Below are 17,471 nucleotides of genomic sequence, written 5' to 3'. Positions count from 1 at the left end.
GGAAGCAGAAGTTAATATGAAAAAAAGATCACACAAAACACCCTCAAGCTCTGAATTCAACAGGCACAACTTGTGAAATCCAGATTTTGTTCTTGCCTGCCACCCAGCTCAAGTTCTTCCAGTCAAAGCACACCCTGAGGACACACAGCATCACACCAGAAAGAAATAACACTAATTCCCACAGACTCCATCTCCACCAGCAGCCACGAAACTTCACTGGAAGACAGAATGGCATTAATTGCTGCTGATAGAGGACACACGGGGGCTGTTATGCCCTAGTAGTATATTAGAATCCTGCTAATAGCAGTAACTAACATATTGCCCTGGCAGTAACACACAACCAAGCAGCAGCACCTTGGCTGCCAGGATCTCATCAAAATGAGCATTAAACGGCCACATCCTCAGTCGGTGTGAATGAAACTGTTTCCATCGATGCTCTGTCACACACTTTACCTCCCATCGGGGCTGTCACACACTCACACAACAGCGCTCCCAGCAGCACCAACCTGCAGCAGCTCCACGGCTCGGGGAGCATCATCCACAGCAGCTTCATCCCACGGTGCCACCTGCTGACGGCCTCTTTATTTTCCTACTCGGCCCATTGCTTTCATTCCGTTCTGCACGGGCTGCACAGCCGGCTGAAAACGAGCTCCATAAGAAACAGCCGCAGAACTGCGCCGGGTTCTGAATGAAGATTTCTGGTCTTTCCCACGGATCCTTCACGTTTGTGCTTGTGGAAAACCGGGAGATGTCTTTTCCAACTTAAAAAAGCTCAGTTTCAGAGGAGACATTTATAGTGTGCCATCACCTCGTCCTGTGTCAGCTGCCACCTGTGGGAGAGCTCTGTGCCATGCAGGGGCTGGGGCTGGAGGGTCCCTGCCAGCAACACCTCGCCCTGACTCCATGTCAGGGATGGGTCCCTCCATCAGATTTAACAGACCATTATCTTAGTGAACTGCCGGACTAGAAAACTCAGTGTGAAATTAAGCTTTGTGGAGATGAACTGAACAGCCGGATATCATTGGTTCCATCCTACTTGCATGTTTTACTGCAGTTAGCTCTGCATTTCTGCCAGGCACTTCAAGCCCTTGTAACTCTCAAGCTGCAGTGCTGACAGTGTCGGTACCAACAGCAGGTGACAGCTGTAGCTGTTATGAGAATATTCTTAGCATTTCTGTACCATCAAATGTATGAGAAATAGGAAAGAACACGGAGCATCAGCAGCTGAGGCGCAAAGCAGCCCCGAGCCACCAGGCGGAGCCCGATCCCTGCCCAGCTCCATCTCCCCGGCCCCGCAGAGCTGAGCGAAGCGCGGAGCTTCAGAGCTGCCGGATTTCAATTTAAACACGGAATAAAGAAGGATTGTGCGGGCTGCCCCCAGGCCGGTACAATCCCGTAGCATCCCTCCAGCCGTGCCCGGGATGCAGACCGCTGTACGGACACACATCCCCTGCTGCTTCCCAGCCGCCCCCCACCGCAGCTTTTGGAGTATTAAAACAAACCTCTGCGTATTTTCTACTGCTATAAATATCTTTATAGTATTCACATTAGCAACGGCAATAAATTCCTGCTTTATTATCTGTTTCAATAAGGCCGCTGAAATTGAAATATGATGCAGATCGAATCATGAGTAAAACGAGTAGGAAAGATTGTGAAGGGTCTGATCCTGGTGTGTATCGGTGGGAAATGGGCTCAGCTGCAGCTGCGGGACGGAGCTGGGTTAATTTCCCTGTTAAATCTCACTCCTTACACAGGCTGGAGCTGCTGGGAGCATCATGTCAGCCCGCAGGACACGTGGTGCCTCAGGGCTCACGGTGCCGCAGTTCGGAAGCTGAGATTTCCAGCAGCAGCAGCAAAGCGACCCGGCACAGCAGCCCCTGCCTCACCCTGCCCCGTCCTGTGACGGGTGGCTGCTCCCCCTCCGAACACGAGAACACAACGTATTCACTGCTGGGTTTTAGTAAACAGTCCGAGGCTGAGCCGATCCGGTTCCACACCTACTGCTTTTAGCCACACCTCACAATTATAATATGAAAAGCGAAGAAAAAAAAGAAAGAAAACAAGCAAAAGGAATCTGGTGTGTGGCTGCGATTCCAAATAATAACAACAGTGTGTGCAGGCTCATAAATGCTTCAAAATTGACCAAGAGGAAGCACGTTTCATGATGACACAATCTCGCTGTAGTCATTCATCGCAGGGAACTCCCACAGGAAAAGGCATAAAGCCGCTCAGGGAAGGCTAAGGAGCTGCTCAGTGCGAGTCAGGCAAACATTGGCTCAGATCCGTAACGGAGCTAAACATGAGTACCAGCCCAGGCCCCTTCCAGTTCTATTCTGGGTCCCTGAGGGGTAGCGCAGGGTGTGGTTTGGCCCAGCAAGGAACTTCTTACCGACCTCCAAGTGCAGCCGGTGGCAGCGGCACACTGAGCTCTTTCTCCTCCAGCAGACCCCTCTGTCTGGCTGCCGGAGGAGGGGCATCCTGGGGATGCTTCGGCGAGCACCACTGGGAAAGCATCTTCCTGGGTGGGAATGAGAAACAGACTATGCAAAACCTGAATGACCGTTTGGCTGCCTACCTGGACAAGGTGCGCTCCTTAGAAGCAGCCAACGCTCAGCTGGAAAGCTGCATCCTAGAGTGGCACAGGACAAAGTCCCATGGGAAGAGGCATGACTTCAACCAGTACGAGCAAAACGTCACTGACATGCAAAGACAGGTAAGTCAGAGCTATAAGCAACTATGCCATTCTGTGCTCCTCTAAGGGATCTGGCTCCTCATTTATGCTGATGGCTTTCCTTTAAAGAAAATTAAGAATAACATTGCGAATGTTAGAAATACAAATGGAAGTGGTTACAGGAGCTGGGTGTGAACGTTCTCTGCCTCCACGAGGAGGAAAGTGGGGAATAAGAAATGCTGGAGGGGCAATGAGGGGCTCCTGTGCAGGCTGATAGAATAAAGGCACTCGTCTGCTGCCAGGTGCTCATTGTTGTACATGAAACTGTGGTTTGAGAACCACGTCTGGCAGAACACGATCCTTCTGACTGCACACGTAGTCAAGCAAATTAAAAAGCAGGCAGCCTGAACAGAGTGCCTTCCTTCATGCACACCGTCCTTCGACGTCCTGCTGCCTTTCATTGCTTCGATTCCCGTGGCAGCAGACGATGAAACTATAGAACTTTTGGGTCCGATGAGCTTATGTAATCAGATGGAAAAATACTTCATTGTAATTAAGGAAATAGCAGTGACAAATTCCTTGTGGATGTTTTCACTATAATTAAAAGAAGAAATTCTGGTTCTGGCCAGTTGTTAATATTAATGTTCAACAGTAACTCCTTCAGTCTCCCAAACTCACGTGTCTTCAAATTTAACCATAATATTAATCTGTATTCATAATGAACATACTTAGCACTGTAACCATCTCTGTGACTAATCGCCGTAATTAACTGCACAGCCACACAGGGCAGAAAGCAGAGCCATTCCATTCCAGCTGCCACGCTGCTGTTTTCTCCTGCTCTTTGCAGTCTGCTCCTTCGCATTCTCAGCACCCCAAGAATTGTTTTTGCAGAGGCCCTGAGAGCAGCGCTGTCCCTCAGCCCTGCGGATGGAGCTCAGGGCCTGATAAACGCTTTGCTGGCTGTTATGCATTGCCGGCAGGCAGAAGATGAGCCGCTCCGACCACAGGCAACGTGTCGGAGAGCCAGGATTGTCATCACCTATTTCTAGTTTCAGGTCGTCGGCCTCCATACCTGTCACATAAATGCTCTTTTTTAGCTGATCCAGAGATGAATACTTTATGCTGTTCATCGGGAATACCAATGCTTTCACGTAGATTTGAAATGAACAGATTGAAACGGCTTAGAAAGATGATATGGCTGAAAGCTCCGTGCTGACTGTGGCGAAGCCCTCACTTCCAAATGGGCTGCACCCAAAGTGTTACTTCTAATGCACTCCATATAGTGCTGTCAGCCCGACGGCCCCACTGATGGCAGGCACTGCTGGTACAGGGTTATTTACAGGTGATAATTCAGTGATTTCACACAGGATTTTCACTTTCTCTATCAATTATTGCAATTACCACAATGCCAGCAAAATGAGTGAAACTTTGCATTTAATTATTAATCATCATCACATTAATTACCCACAAATTAAAATGGCTTCTTGGTTATTCCCTCCTGCAGCAAAATGTGCCCTTCTCTAAGGATGGGTTCAAGGATTGTCTCTTCTCTGACAACTCATTCCAGGCAGTGACACACTTGGGGGACTGTCAGACTTGGTGCGTCCCAGGGCAGCACCTGCGCTGTGCTGCTAATTGCTCAGGAATGCACAGTCTGTTCTGGTGCAGAGATTAGTTAAAACTCCTCCAGTCTTTCAGTACTGAGGGAAACGTTTGACACTTGAGGACAATTTTCCTTCTTCCTGGTGTCCCGGTGATTCATGGAGGTGCGGGAAGTGCTGCTTACAAGTGTTGGGAGCTCTCTGATCACAGAATGGCTTCTCTATGACCACAGTGCACCTCGTTTTGGTGCGGCAGCATTGAGCAGCTGCAGCCACGCTTCTCTTTCCTATTTGTTAGAACAGGACACAATGCCCCAAAGTCACTGCTGCTAATTATGTACGAGGTTCTAGAGTACTTCCAAAGGCCATACTGCGCCTTCCATACTTGGATTTAGAGCTCAAATCTGCCTCATGAGTACATTGAATATCACAGTGCACTTTCTGTATGTATGTAAACGAATCAGGAAATTAAACTTCTATTCAATTGCTCTCCTGACTTCTCCTGTTCATACGTTTGACACAAGCAGAGGGCATCCATAAGGAAGCACAGGTTAGTCACTGTTAGCATACAGCAATGCTGACCCTGTGACTGGATTCTCTGTTTTGCAGATTGAGGATGGGAAGGTCACCAACGCCAGCATCCTCCTGCAAATCGACAACGCCAACATGGCGTCTGAAGACTTCAGGCTCAAGTAAGTGCTTCTTTTGTTTCCTTGTTCAGTCTGACAGAGGATTAAGCTGAATCTTTCTTCCTGACAATCCATCAGGACATTGATTTGAAGGCAGATTTCTGGTGGATAAACAGGAGCAATGCAGAACAAAAGTAATTAAAAAAAGAAGAAGATAAAAAAAAGGGTGAAAAACATTCAAATGATTGCTGAACTCGAGTCACCCTGTTTGTGATACTTTGTTCAGGTCCTGAAGAGCAGGTTTTACAGCAGACACTTGATACTGGTGACAAATGGCATTTACACTGTCATCCAACAGCACCAATTAACTCTGCTGTGCACTACCACGTGCCCTATCTCCAAGTCCCAGAATGCTCAGCTAATGCACATACTCGCCACGCTCAGTATTGCAAGAATATGATCCTGTCTCGGAAATCCTGCTTTGGAATATCTTTGTCCCTTCTATGCATCTCTCTGACTTTGGATTTTCTGGTCCATTCAGCATCCTCTGCTGGATTTCTTTGTCCTCCCCTCATCTATCCTCTTGCTTGAGTGCTTGTTCCTTCAGCATACCGCTGACTGTCGAGGAGTTTATAATACATGGTATCAGCTCAGTGCTAGGGTGAGTGCTTCCAAGGCCTGATTGTTGTCTATGGCGTGGGTCAGATCACTGTTGAAAGAGTTCTCAGACCATCTAAAAAGCCCAAATACTTGGACTGAGAGCTTTCAGGCAGATCTTGGCACAGGAAAGGAGTTCACGTTTCTGTTAATCAGACTTCTTGGGAATCATGCAGATGTCTGATCTGTTCCTTTTTCTGAGGGGTTGAAAACTGACCATTCAAAAAAAACACAAACAGTAACAATTGCAAATACTGTTTCTTTGCTCTGACTTGTATTCGAGGCCAGAAGCAGTTCATTGTCAATGAGCAGGCTTTGCCTTCTTTCTCCTGACCAAGGTACGAAGCAGAGAAGACTCGGAGGCAGGGAGTGCAGTGTGATCTTGAGAACCTGCGTAAGGAGCTGGATGGCCTGACCATTATTACAACAGATCTGGAAATGGAAATTGAAGGCTTGAGAGAAGAACACATCCTCAGGAGGAAAGACCACGAGGAGGTAGAAAAAGTTACTTTATCACATAAATCTGTGCTGCCGTGTAATTAACTTGGAGTAAGATCCATAATCTATAAATGGGATTGATGATTCAGAACCCAGTTACGTTCCTAAAGAAGCCAGTGAGAGTCAGATTAAGCCTAAACCTTGTGTACAACGTTACCAGTCACACTGGGACCTCAGTAAGGATCACAGTTTGCTGTGTTTTCTCCCAGGCTCTTTTCTAGTCACTTACTCATTCGTTGTACATAGCTAATAATGTACATGTTTGACATAAATGTTCTCAGAAATACATACACAGAGAGATGTTGTGCACAGGAAACATTCCTGGTTGCTGTTCAGTTTGACTGATCACAATGTTCCCCTCCCCTCTGGATATATCACTTCACAGAATCACACAGGTTGAGGTTGGAAGGGACCCCTCCGGGTCACCTTATCCCCTCCTGCTCAGTCAGGGCGACCTGAACAAAGCAGCTGCTGAATCCTCAGAGGATCAAAACTGAACACAGCGGTTACCGGAGTCGAGTAAAACTACTTATTCTTGCAAAATTCTAAGCACAATTAAACAGATAATAATCCGTGTCAGAAAAAATAGCGCTGCTCTGACTCCTTTCAGAGCTGTACCACAATAATATGTTATTCCCCCTCATATAATACCACTGTGCGCCAACATGCTGCTTTCATTTTGCTTCAACTAATGTTGTTTTCAGTTATTACCTAATGCGGAGCCAAACATCCTACTCAGTATCTGTGGATTGCAAAGGAGAGCACAAACACACACAGCAGTAGGTGCAGCTTTCCTTGGCTGGCTCCCCCATAACCAAGGACATAAACTGAACAGCTACACCAGACCAGTTCTTGGAATGGAGGCAACCAACAGAGCCATGGCTGTGTCCAGCTGATCTGCATTTCAGAGGCTGTGATGTCATGCCTGCAGTGCTACTTTGCTTCTGAAAATGGTACCTAGCACACAGGATTGTGCTACAGCATCGGAATGTTACCATACCTGCTCGACTTGTCCTGTAATTATGTTGTTTACAGAGTAATTATATGTTTTAATCCAATTACTCCTTTAACAATTACATAGAACTTTTACATTACTATCCTGTAAACTGAGTTATAGTTCCATAAATATTAACATACCGGCTAAGAAATATGGATTTACTGTTAGATTTTCATGAAAAGTTTTAGATTCTTAACAGATAAATAAACCAAAAACGTTCCTGCTTCAGTGCACGCATCTTCCAGGAGCTTTATTTGACAAGACCTTCCTACACGGTCTTTTATTGGTTTCTCTCACACAGCTCTGCCATGGCAGCAGGTATCAGCCCCTGCTTGAAGTCATGTCACAGCATTACCCACACAAAGCTCCCAGATGGTGAATATACGTAACAGTTAACTTTAGCCCGATGGAAAGGAGTATCTGGGGCATTGTGGGAGGATGGAGCTGAAGATGAGACAAGTTTAGGTATGAAAACTGTTTCCCTTCTCATAAACAAATTCTCTGTTTCCTCTGCCTGTACCAACAGGACATGGAAGCAAACCGCTCATCGCAGGACTTCAAAGTCAATGTGAAAGTCAACGCGCCGCCTCCTGAAGACCTCGCCAAGATTCTGGCTGAAATAAGAGAAGATTATGAAGCCATAATCGAAAAGAATCGTCAAAGCCTTGACAGTTGGTACAATGAACTGGTAACAGCCCTTTCCTGTTCATTCCAAACACCCCCATTGCTGCACTGACTGATCAGAACCGCTGATCTTTTCTCCTGCCTTTGCCCCGCAGAGCACAGCCGTGTCCCTGGCAGCAGCCCCTGATCCAGAACAGATACAGAGCAGTGAGAACGAGATCAAGGATCTAACACGGACCTTACAGTCCCTGGACATCGAGCTGCAGGCACAGATGAGTAAGGTATCTATGGCAGACATCTCTGGCTGCCCTCGGTTGCATCATAAATTCTTAGGAACTGCCTTGGACCAATTCTCTGCTTAAGTTATTCTGAATGTAATTTTGGTGTAGTTATTAAATTGAAATTGAAATTTGGGGCCCTGCTTTGCCAGAATATGCAAAATAGATTCAACAACCATCAGCAGGATGTGAAAAATGTGTATCCCACCTTACAAACAACCAAAATAAGGGGAGAAGAGAAAGAAAATGCAGGATCACCGTGTTCGAGCATAAGGAATTTGGCAGGGCTGAATGACGCCCCTCTTGCCATTCATTCTGCACACACAGCACAGCGTCGTGGTTCTGCTCTTCACATGAATAATGATTCCACTGCATAAGTGTTCACACGACCACAGTCTAACTTTTGTAATCTTCTGATCAGAGACCAAATTCGCTGACATTTCTGTATGATATGCTATATGCATTGTAACCGTAGAATTGCTGTTATCTGCTCTGTCAGAAACACATGCTGGAGGACACCTTGGCTGACACTCGGAATTACTACGCTGCCGCACTGCAAAGCATGCAGCAGATCATCTCCAAATGCGAGGAAGAGCTCGGCCAGCTTCGCCACGACATCAGGCAGCAACACAACCAATACAGGGTTCTTCTAGGCATTAAAACACGCCTGGAGAAGGAAATCTCCACTTACCGCCTGCTGCTGGAAGGGAATGTGGACAGGTAGGGCCAAGCCTCCCCAGATGGAACAGATGAGAAGGGATTCCAATGTTCAGCTTATTTGTTTGTTTACACTTATCAGAGATGTGAGTTCCATGCTGCAGAGGGGCTGGTATTTTAATTTGATGGATCATAACACAAAGCTGGAGCCACTTGGTATGCAGAGAAACTTCTTAAAACCAGTACATTCATTGCTTTGTCTCTGTTTCATCATCTTTGCAGGATAACAAGAACGTGTGAATCAAAAGCTGAAGGTAAAATCCTTTATTTTGTTCTCTATAGTGACTCTAATTTTGTCATTTCCTATCAAATTGGACTCCAAATCATCTTCACTTTATGTGCCAGAGCTGCAGAAGGGCTGCACTGCACTCAGCTCTCACAGCTGCTCCACACACAGCCCTGCCAGTGAGACACGGCCAGAGCTCGGGCTCGAGACTAAAGCTTTCATGGCAGATGAGGAGGCATAAAGACTCCATGCGGTGACTAAAACAGTCTGAGAGCATGAGAGCAAACAAAATCTGCATGTCTGGAAACTCCTCTTCTGGTATGAGCATGACCTGCGGACATGCAGGTGAATCTGCTCTGAAGTCAGATTTGCATTGGCTGCGATGCAGCTTTGCTATTCATTTGCCCCGACCTGGACAAGGCCCAGAGTGACTCTGTCAGTAAATTTCACAAAGAGCAATAATAAGTATTGACTTAAAGGGAAACATGTAAAGATAAATCAGTTGAGGTAGCCGGTAAATTACTGTAAATGAAGTTTCCCCAAAGTCTGGTATAATTAACCTTTCATTTTCTTCCAGAATATGATGAACTGACCAATGGAAAGATCAAAGCCATTGTGCATGGCAGCGTCAATGGGCACCTGGTGTCCTCCACCACCAACGAGATCCACCAGCAAGAGTGAAGGGAAATGTTCTGCTAGTTCCTCCATTCCTGGTGGGCTGCCATGCTGTAACTGCCAGCTGTGCTGCCCCTACAGCGACCTGCAGCTCACACTACAGAGCGCCATGCAGAGCTGGTGTTGTTAAAGAGCTTTTAGTCATCAAAATGCTGGAGCCAAACCATTCAATGAAGATGACTGTCTGAGCTGGTAATGTATGTATTAAGCACGTCTCCCGAATCTCCATCTGTGGTTCATTTACTGCTCTGCAAATTAACTATAATTTAAAGTGAATAATCTCTGACTTCTCCTTGTCTCATGTCTCTTACCACATACCTCACTACTGCCAATAAACTCCTTTCCTTTACTTGTACTGCTTATTGGAATTTCTGATTTTGCTTATTCTTAAACCTGCCCAAAATGGCAGTGCTGCAGAAGGAGGCCCAAGGGACTCCTCACTGATGGAGCAGCATGAAGATGGAAGGGTGCAGATACATAGAAACAAGTGCTGCAAGTTACAAGTGACATTTCTAAGCAAAACGGACAGATTTCCTTCTATACAGCTTCTGGCTGCTGCCATGCAAAGCAGCATTATCGGTGGTGTTGAAAAGTACACTTTGCACCCTCAAAACATTCATTTATTTTCAGTTTTAGAGAAATTTTCTTCAGCTCTTTTTACATGTTTTCCTTCCAAGACTTTAAGCAATTTCCCACACATCTCACACATCCACAGTCACCTATTTAATTCAAAGCAATTTGCCTTCACATTGATGCTTGTTATGTTGGTTGATGGATCCCGTAGCCATGACGGGCTGCTCAGCCAAACCCAGGCTCCATCCCCTTCCCCAGGTCAGCCCAGCCCCAGCTCAGACCAGAGATACACAACACTAAAAGCTGAGCATGAGAATCAGCGGTGTTATGAGGTGTTATTAGGTGTTATTAGGACTGTAGACAGTGAGACCCAGAAAGCAGAACTAAGAGAGACAAAGTGGAGCACCAAGAGTGTCTGTATGGATTTGCACTCCAAAGTCAACATCTACACATAAAACAGTGCGTTCTGGGCAGTCTCGTATTCAGGAGTGAAACTGTCACAGTGCTCTTTCATATCTCCTCATGTCGGATTAATACAGGATTCTTATTACCAACTTTCCTTTGAAACGTGGCTCACAAAAGAAAATTTCAAAGAAAATGCAGATCTAGAATAAACAAGGTCCACCTCGACAATAGCACGAGTTCTCAGCAGCATGTCAGGACCGGTCCATGATCCCCCCCTGCCTTCCTCCCCAACTCTCCACCCTTGTTGCACAAAGAGATCCCCAAAGCATCGGATGGATTACCTAATGGTTTCTTTAAATTGGGTAAAACTCGTAATACAGGACTGGTAACTCACTAACAATGTCCTTCCTTCTGCTTACCAGATCCAACAAGCCAGATCTGGTGTTTGGAGCAGCTGGACAAAATGTGCCTGGGTGTTCCTGAGCAGTTCCTGTGTTACTCAAAGCAATACAGATCTATCACATTCACAAAGTATATCGGCATCCCTGTGATACAGGTGGTTATAAAATCTCCTAAGCAGTCCCTGAGGTCTAAAGCAAAGGAAAGGATCTGTTTTGCACTGGGTTTTGATTGCGCTAAACTACGAAGAAAGAAAACTGAACAGCTGTAGAGCAAGCAATACAGCACCAGCCTGTCCTTATTTCACACCTAATAATTGAATTAAACCAATTAGTCCTCAAACATATACATATTAGTTACACTATGCTCTGCTGAATGAAAGCAGTTATTCAATGGCAAAAAATGCTTATTCCTGGGCATTTCTCCTGCCTTCAGAATGCTGTGTGTCACTGATGATCCCTTTCATTGGAGCAGGTAACCGCGCTGTGTCACTGGCCTTATGTTACCCTGTTTCTGTCATACATTCATTATTACTTCTGAAACTTTGTTCCGTACTCTAAATGATAAACCATGATTTCAGCACCCACCATATACACATAGTTAGCACCACGTTCTCACAACACGCTGAGAGATGAAGTTACAGAGAGAACATTTTATCACTGAAGAAACTGGTCAAAGAGGTGACACGACCTGCTGCAAGAAAGTCACCGAGAGAGGCCAAACTGGAATTCATCACTTCACAGCTCCTGCTTTCCCCAGCTATGGGGACAGGACACAGTGCATTTCTGAGGCTGAGTGATGTAACATCACTGCAAACTGACAAGACTGAGGAACTTTCAGGCTATAAAAGGAGGCTGAAACCACCAGCATTCTCAAATCCCCGCTCGTAGTTTCACCTGCCATTTAAGGAAGTCCTGCACTAAATAATCCTCCAACGTATTTATAACAGACTTGAATGCACTCCAGAATGCGTATGAGTCACAGCTCATTTCACTTGTAGAAATGTTAAAACTTATTAAGGTGCATTACAATACACAGCTTTGGTAAGTGAATTGTTGATCCTCTGGAACAAGCCGGCAATGAGGTAATGCAGTAATGGTTGGTGCCATTAATCACGCATTCCTTCTGGTGCTGTGGCCACACATTGGCAGCTCTCTTTCTTATTTACGAGCAAGAAGCTTCTCTTGAGTGCACAACTTCTGCTTTGTACCAGCCTCGTTAATACAGATGCAAAATGAAAGAAGTCACTTCAGCAAGAGAAGAAAACAAAATCCGGCATTCAGAACTCTGCTAAAAACACTGTTTGCATGCACTGAAGCGCAGAGAATAGGTGGAAGAGCCAGTAAAACATTTCACAATGTCCACACCCTGACCTATAAAGGTTTCTACAGTTCTGCTGGGAGATGCCTGCTCCGGTGTGTGAATCATGGAGCAGAGGGAAGAATCTATAAATGGGGAAGGAAATGAAGAATGATGCTTGAGAGGCTTGGACCCCCCACCCCCATTTCCCAAACTGTTCTGCAAAGCATCTTAATTATGTGTGTTTGGCTTTGAGAAAGCAGAAAGCATCTGGGCCTATTTTACTGCACATTGCTTCCTCAGAACCCCTGCCTCACCAAAACTGGGTTTCTTTCCAAGCAGTGTTTTGAAGATATTTTTCTTTGTAGAGCTGTATTTGTAGACCAAAATGACCTTTTTGAGCTGCACACCTGAGGGTTGGCGTAAAGGAGCTGCTCCCAGGAGCATCACATTAAACACAACCAGCAGCTCCTCACATTTGAATTCTGGACTGTCCTTACGATAGAAACCTACAGCTGATGAAGGACCAGACGTGACCCGATGGTGGGACGGGCACATGGCTGCTGCTTCCAGACATGTTAAACTGCCTTTTGAATGTCTGAATATACATCAGGAGCTTAAAGGCACAAAATCACCACATCAGCTGTGGCAAAGACACTTTCAATAACCATCCAGACTTCAGGGGTAAACCTCCTTTGCTTTGCAACATCCTAAGGACAAGCCAAAAGGATTTAATTTGATAGGTTGTCATTAAGCTCTAATGAAAGCATTGAAAATGAGGAATACAATTTAATTAGAGAAAACATAATTAATTTGGAGGAATAATTATTTGAAGCAGACAGGGAAAAGAAGAGGAAAGAAACAAGCTGACAAGTAGCTGACAGACCATAGAGTGCTCCTCTGGAACAGTGAGATACCTTCAGAGAGAAGTCCGAGCTCCGGCTGGGATCACACAAACAAGAAACTAAAGCCTAAAACGCTTAAAACAAATCAACAGGAAGGAACTCTGAGCAGAGCAACCACAAAGCAGGGAATGTGCAGAGCTGTTAAAACCAGGCCAGAAAGTGGAACATTAAAGTTATCAGTGCTGGAAGATCACCACCAGCAGCACTCCTGCCTTCCTTCTCACCGAGGCACAAACCGAGGTGTGAAGCCGTCAGTGCTGGGCTGCAGTTCTTCATTCATTTGGCCACAGAACAGCTTCAAAGCTTCCACTGAGACATTTTCTGAGTGACATGTTCAAACAAAATGCACAACTAATAAAAAATATACGTATATTTAATGCTAGAGTTTACTTCTCCCAAAGGTATTTGAGCACCAGTAATGAAGAAAGGGGCATTAGCTGGATGGATAACGAACACGTCTGTCATGATAGACAGAAAACACTCAGAGCTGTTGCTTACAAGCTCCCTGCCCTACAAATAGCATTGAACTCTTTGTAACTACAGCCTGTGGCTGTGCAGATAAACACTGCTTTACGCATCTGGCCACAAGAGTTATGCAAAAAATTTTTCTTCTGGATATGGGAGCAGAAAAGTGGGTAATATGTGAGATTTTGTTATATAATTGACATGAAGCACGTCCAGGTTCCAGCACCGACTTGCTAGTTGCAGCAAGCAACACAGACTCGCACAGGCAGCTCCTCTCAGCAGGTGTGTGGTGGCCCCTAGTGACACACAGCTCCATCTGCACGACATTTCTGCATGGAGCTGTGACACATTCAGCACGGCAGCAGCCAGCCCTGCTACCTGGGCCTGCCCTGAGGCTGCCAAGCTCAGAGAATAAACTGGAGCTGGGATTGTGAGCCAAACTGCTTGTGCTGGGCTCCCTAAGGACTGCTGTTCTATAAGAGCTAGGGAAAAATTCTACCTGGATGTCATTGCGTGCAATGCACTATTTGCATCTGCCTTTTATGGTGCACTATCAGAGTGTGCACATATTTGCACAGGGCCATGAAAATTGTATTTGCTTCCTGAATGTTACACACATGTTGGGAGGAGGTCGTGCACAGTCCATGATCCTGCACAGTCCATGATCCTGCGGGCCCTTCCAGCTGGGGGGATTCTGGAACTCCACTGTTCTGTATCACATCTCCTCGTGGCTATTGAGCTGTCCCAGCTTTGTGCTGGCTTTAACCTGCTTCAGATGGCTGCTTACAAAGCTCATTTCCACACACACAGACATTCAGCAAACACTGCTATTGGTTGCTCTCACACTTAGAAGAGTACTCTGCAGCTTGCTGATTTTCTCATCCGCTGCCCCCTTTGCTGCTCGTGGTTCCCAGGGACAAGAGCCACAAAGCCCCATCCTTATTGCCTTCCCATGAACCCAGCCCGGCTGCTCCCACTTAGTGGCTGTCAGATAAAGAGCCCAACACGGAACAGGTCCCAAAACCAGGTGCAAAGGAGGAGCTTTTCCTGCAGCCTGCAGGGTTTTGGTGCCCCATGAAAGCCTGCTTCCAAGACCCAACACAATGAGCCTGGATCACAGTTTGCAAAACACAAAATGTCTCTGTTTACTGTTTGCATTCGAGGGTGCAGCACTAACAAATGGTGCAAACTCTGCTGTCAGGGTGGAGAACTATCCTAAGGATCTTTTTTCACCCTTTCAGAAAAGCCTGCACTCTAAAGCTGCCATTGGCTCGTACCCACATAGCGGCACCGTGCCCTGAGCACCCACCGTGCTGCTCCCTTGGTTTTAAACCAGACCTGTGGCACAAATGAGGGAGCCCCATCTTCTCACAGGCAGGCTATGAAGAGAAGGGGGGAATTTTTCAGCCACAGAAATATGGATTTTGGCTGGAATACGCCTGAAACACTGAACATGGAACTCCTCTCACTTGAAGGTACTTTGTACAATGGAAGCCTTTTCACAACTCTATTGTAAAAGACCTTAGGGAATCAAATTCTTACGACGCAAAACCTGAACAGAAACCAACCATGTGGTCACAGGGACTAATAAGCAGGCACTGGATTTCACCATTAAAGCGGATCATCGCTAAAGCCTGAACTTAAAACTCCTTTATTTCAGTTAAACCTTTAATTCAGCCTAAAGGGAAGCCTGTGCCCCAGCTACAGGCTGCTCAAACCCACAGCCAACGCTGGGTGTGTCTTTTTTCCTGGAACTCCCATGCCCGGTTACCTCTGGCTGGTTGGTGACTAATACGAAACGGCACGCACACGTTATCAGACCCCTGGATGGTTATCTCTGCTGTGCTCTCAGTGTCCGTCACAAAGGTGACAGTCCTTCAGGAAATCAGCTTCCAGGCGTTGCTATGTACAGTTGTGACTACACACAAACCTGCAGGCTGACATCGCACTGTCTGTGCTCCATGGATTTGCTCACAGCCGCATCTCGAGTGGGAGCTGCACAACTAAACTGAAGCACCCCTGCAGCACTAGCAGCACTGCACTCACACCGATCACAGCTGCAGACATCAAAATTCATTGTATTCCACGACAAAAAAATGTATGGAGCGATAAAACCTCACCTGAGGTGTCAACTGTACCTGAGGGGAAACTATTTTAATAACTTGGAAGAAGACAAAGCAGAATGTCTACTGAAAACAAACCATTGGAGAGTCCTGTGAGAGATGCAGGCAGAGCAATGCACAGACAGCAGATGTAACTGTAGCAGGACTTTTGCTGCGTTCTTCTCGTGGTTTTAAAGATGTGAGCTCTGCCCTACAGCTGGAAATGATCCCTATTGAGTGCAGATAGAACAGACCCACCCTGTGTCTATAGCAACGGGACATTTGACCTGGCTGCTGGACTTTGACCGGACCTGCCATAAATGCACATTTATGCTTCTGAGTCACACCCAAAGCTCGAGGTCCAACCACAGTTCAGACACCTGAATGTACACTTTGCATCCTCATGGCAAGGAGCCCTGCTCTGAATGCTGCTCGTTTTGCTTTGGAAGATGCACATTTCCAGAGCAGCTGAACTCTGCCTTGTTACAGCTGCACTCAGCAAACTATTGGTAGTTCTGTATCCAATCTGAGCTGAACTGGTCCCACCGAATCCCACACTCAGCTCTCAGAAACCTGAGGATGCTGCCAAGATCCAGCATAGTGCCCAGAGAACAGCACGTCACCCATTGCCTTGTCCCAGGTTAAAAGACCAGTATGTACAGCAGCTCTTTTCCACTAATATAAACAATACATGTTAATTGTTCAACCTGAATAGCCGTACATTATTAATACACTGAAGTACACTAAATGCAGTGCCCCAAGGAACTCCACCTGCTTTGTCCTGCTGCACACCTGCTGCCTGCTTTCATGCAGCACCAGGAACTCCCCCAGCTCTGAGCTCTTTCACTCGATTTCCATTGTATCTCTGCCTGTCACATCTCAGCAGTACATACATTGCAGCTGGAGGAACTACAAAACACAGCTGCTGGGTTTCTTTGTGTGCTGATCAGAGGCAGCTGATTTCCTGTCAAAGGCAGAGCAGCCAGAGGGCACAACGTGCTGAGCACGCTGCCAGGGCAGGAGGGCTTGGAGCTGTGCTGGAAGCTTGGTCTCAGCACTATGGACCAGCATCTCACATGTAAAATAAAGGGAGCCATCCAGGTGGTTCTCATATCCTTACAGCTTTGCCTACTACATTTTCTGCCTTATCTCAACCACACTGCAGCCCAGTTCAACTTCTAAGGGCTTTCTATCACTGAACAGTGTACATTCAATGCAAGCAAACTACACCAGTCATTTTGACAACACTAAGATTACTGTTCTGTGCTTACTGTAGAATGAATGAAGGCGGTAGATACAAATGCCACCTTCCTGACCATTTCAAGACCTTCCTACACCATCCTCAGGCCCAGACGATGGCTCACACAACAGCAATGTACACTGGATTGAGATATAAATATTTAAGGTCTCTTGTCACATACGGTCAACTCATTTTAATTTCATAACCCGCACAGGGTTTGTTCGACAATGGCTCTATAGAGATAGGCTGGCTAGGCTGCAATAAATGATTCAGCAGCTCGTTTGTGTTTTATCTTTCATTCAAAATAAAAATGAATAAAGCTAAATTTCCTGAGCAGTTTTTTTTCAAACGCAGATGGAGAGATTAAAAACCCTTTGCATTACAGAGTGTGGGGACAATGTCCTGCATGTTATTTGTGCTGACACCAATTACAGTATGCGTCAAGAGAGGTGGGGTTTACAACCACCGTGCTTCCTCTTCCAAAGACAATATAAGGTTTACAGAGCACAC

The 17,471-nt window shown here is 46.1% G+C and overlaps 1 protein-coding gene across 1 annotated transcript; it reads left to right on the top strand.

Annotated features, from left to right (window-relative positions):
• The first annotated feature begins 2,113 nt into the window (after positions 1-2,113).
• On the top strand, positions 2,114-9,928 carry KRT23 (keratin 23). Its single transcript, XM_015885801.2, has 8 exons — positions 2,114-2,713; positions 4,882-4,964; positions 5,897-6,053; positions 7,580-7,741; positions 7,833-7,958; positions 8,455-8,675; positions 8,895-8,926; positions 9,476-9,928. Exons 1-8 carry the CDS (start codon positions 2,300-2,302, stop codon positions 9,577-9,579), a joined length of 1,299 nt encoding a protein of 432 aa, XP_015741287.1. The 5' UTR covers positions 2,114-2,299; the 3' UTR covers positions 9,580-9,928.
• The last annotated feature ends 7,543 nt before the right edge of the window (positions 9,929-17,471 follow it).

Source organism: Coturnix japonica, chromosome 27, assembly GCF_001577835.2.
Source record: "Coturnix japonica isolate 7356 chromosome 27, Coturnix japonica 2.1, whole genome shotgun sequence".
NCBI classification, from domain to species: domain Eukaryota; kingdom Metazoa; phylum Chordata; class Aves; order Galliformes; family Phasianidae; genus Coturnix; species Coturnix japonica.
Note: the sequence above shows the minus strand (reverse complement) of the source record. Positions and strands in the feature narration are given on the sequence as shown.

Excerpts from the sequence above, each read along its gene's own strand:
- KRT23 (XM_015885801.2), top strand. The coding sequence starts at position 2,300 with ATGAGTACCAGCCCAGGCCCCTTCCAGTTCTATTCTGGGTCCCTGAGG. Across the intron at positions 2,714-4,881 it reads TCACTGACATGCAAAGACAG|ATTGAGGATGGGAAGGTCAC; the intron begins GTAAGTCAGAGC and ends TCTGTTTTGCAG. Across the intron at positions 8,927-9,475 it reads GTGTGAATCAAAAGCTGAAG|AATATGATGAACTGACCAAT; the intron begins GTAAAATCCTTT and ends ATTTTCTTCCAG.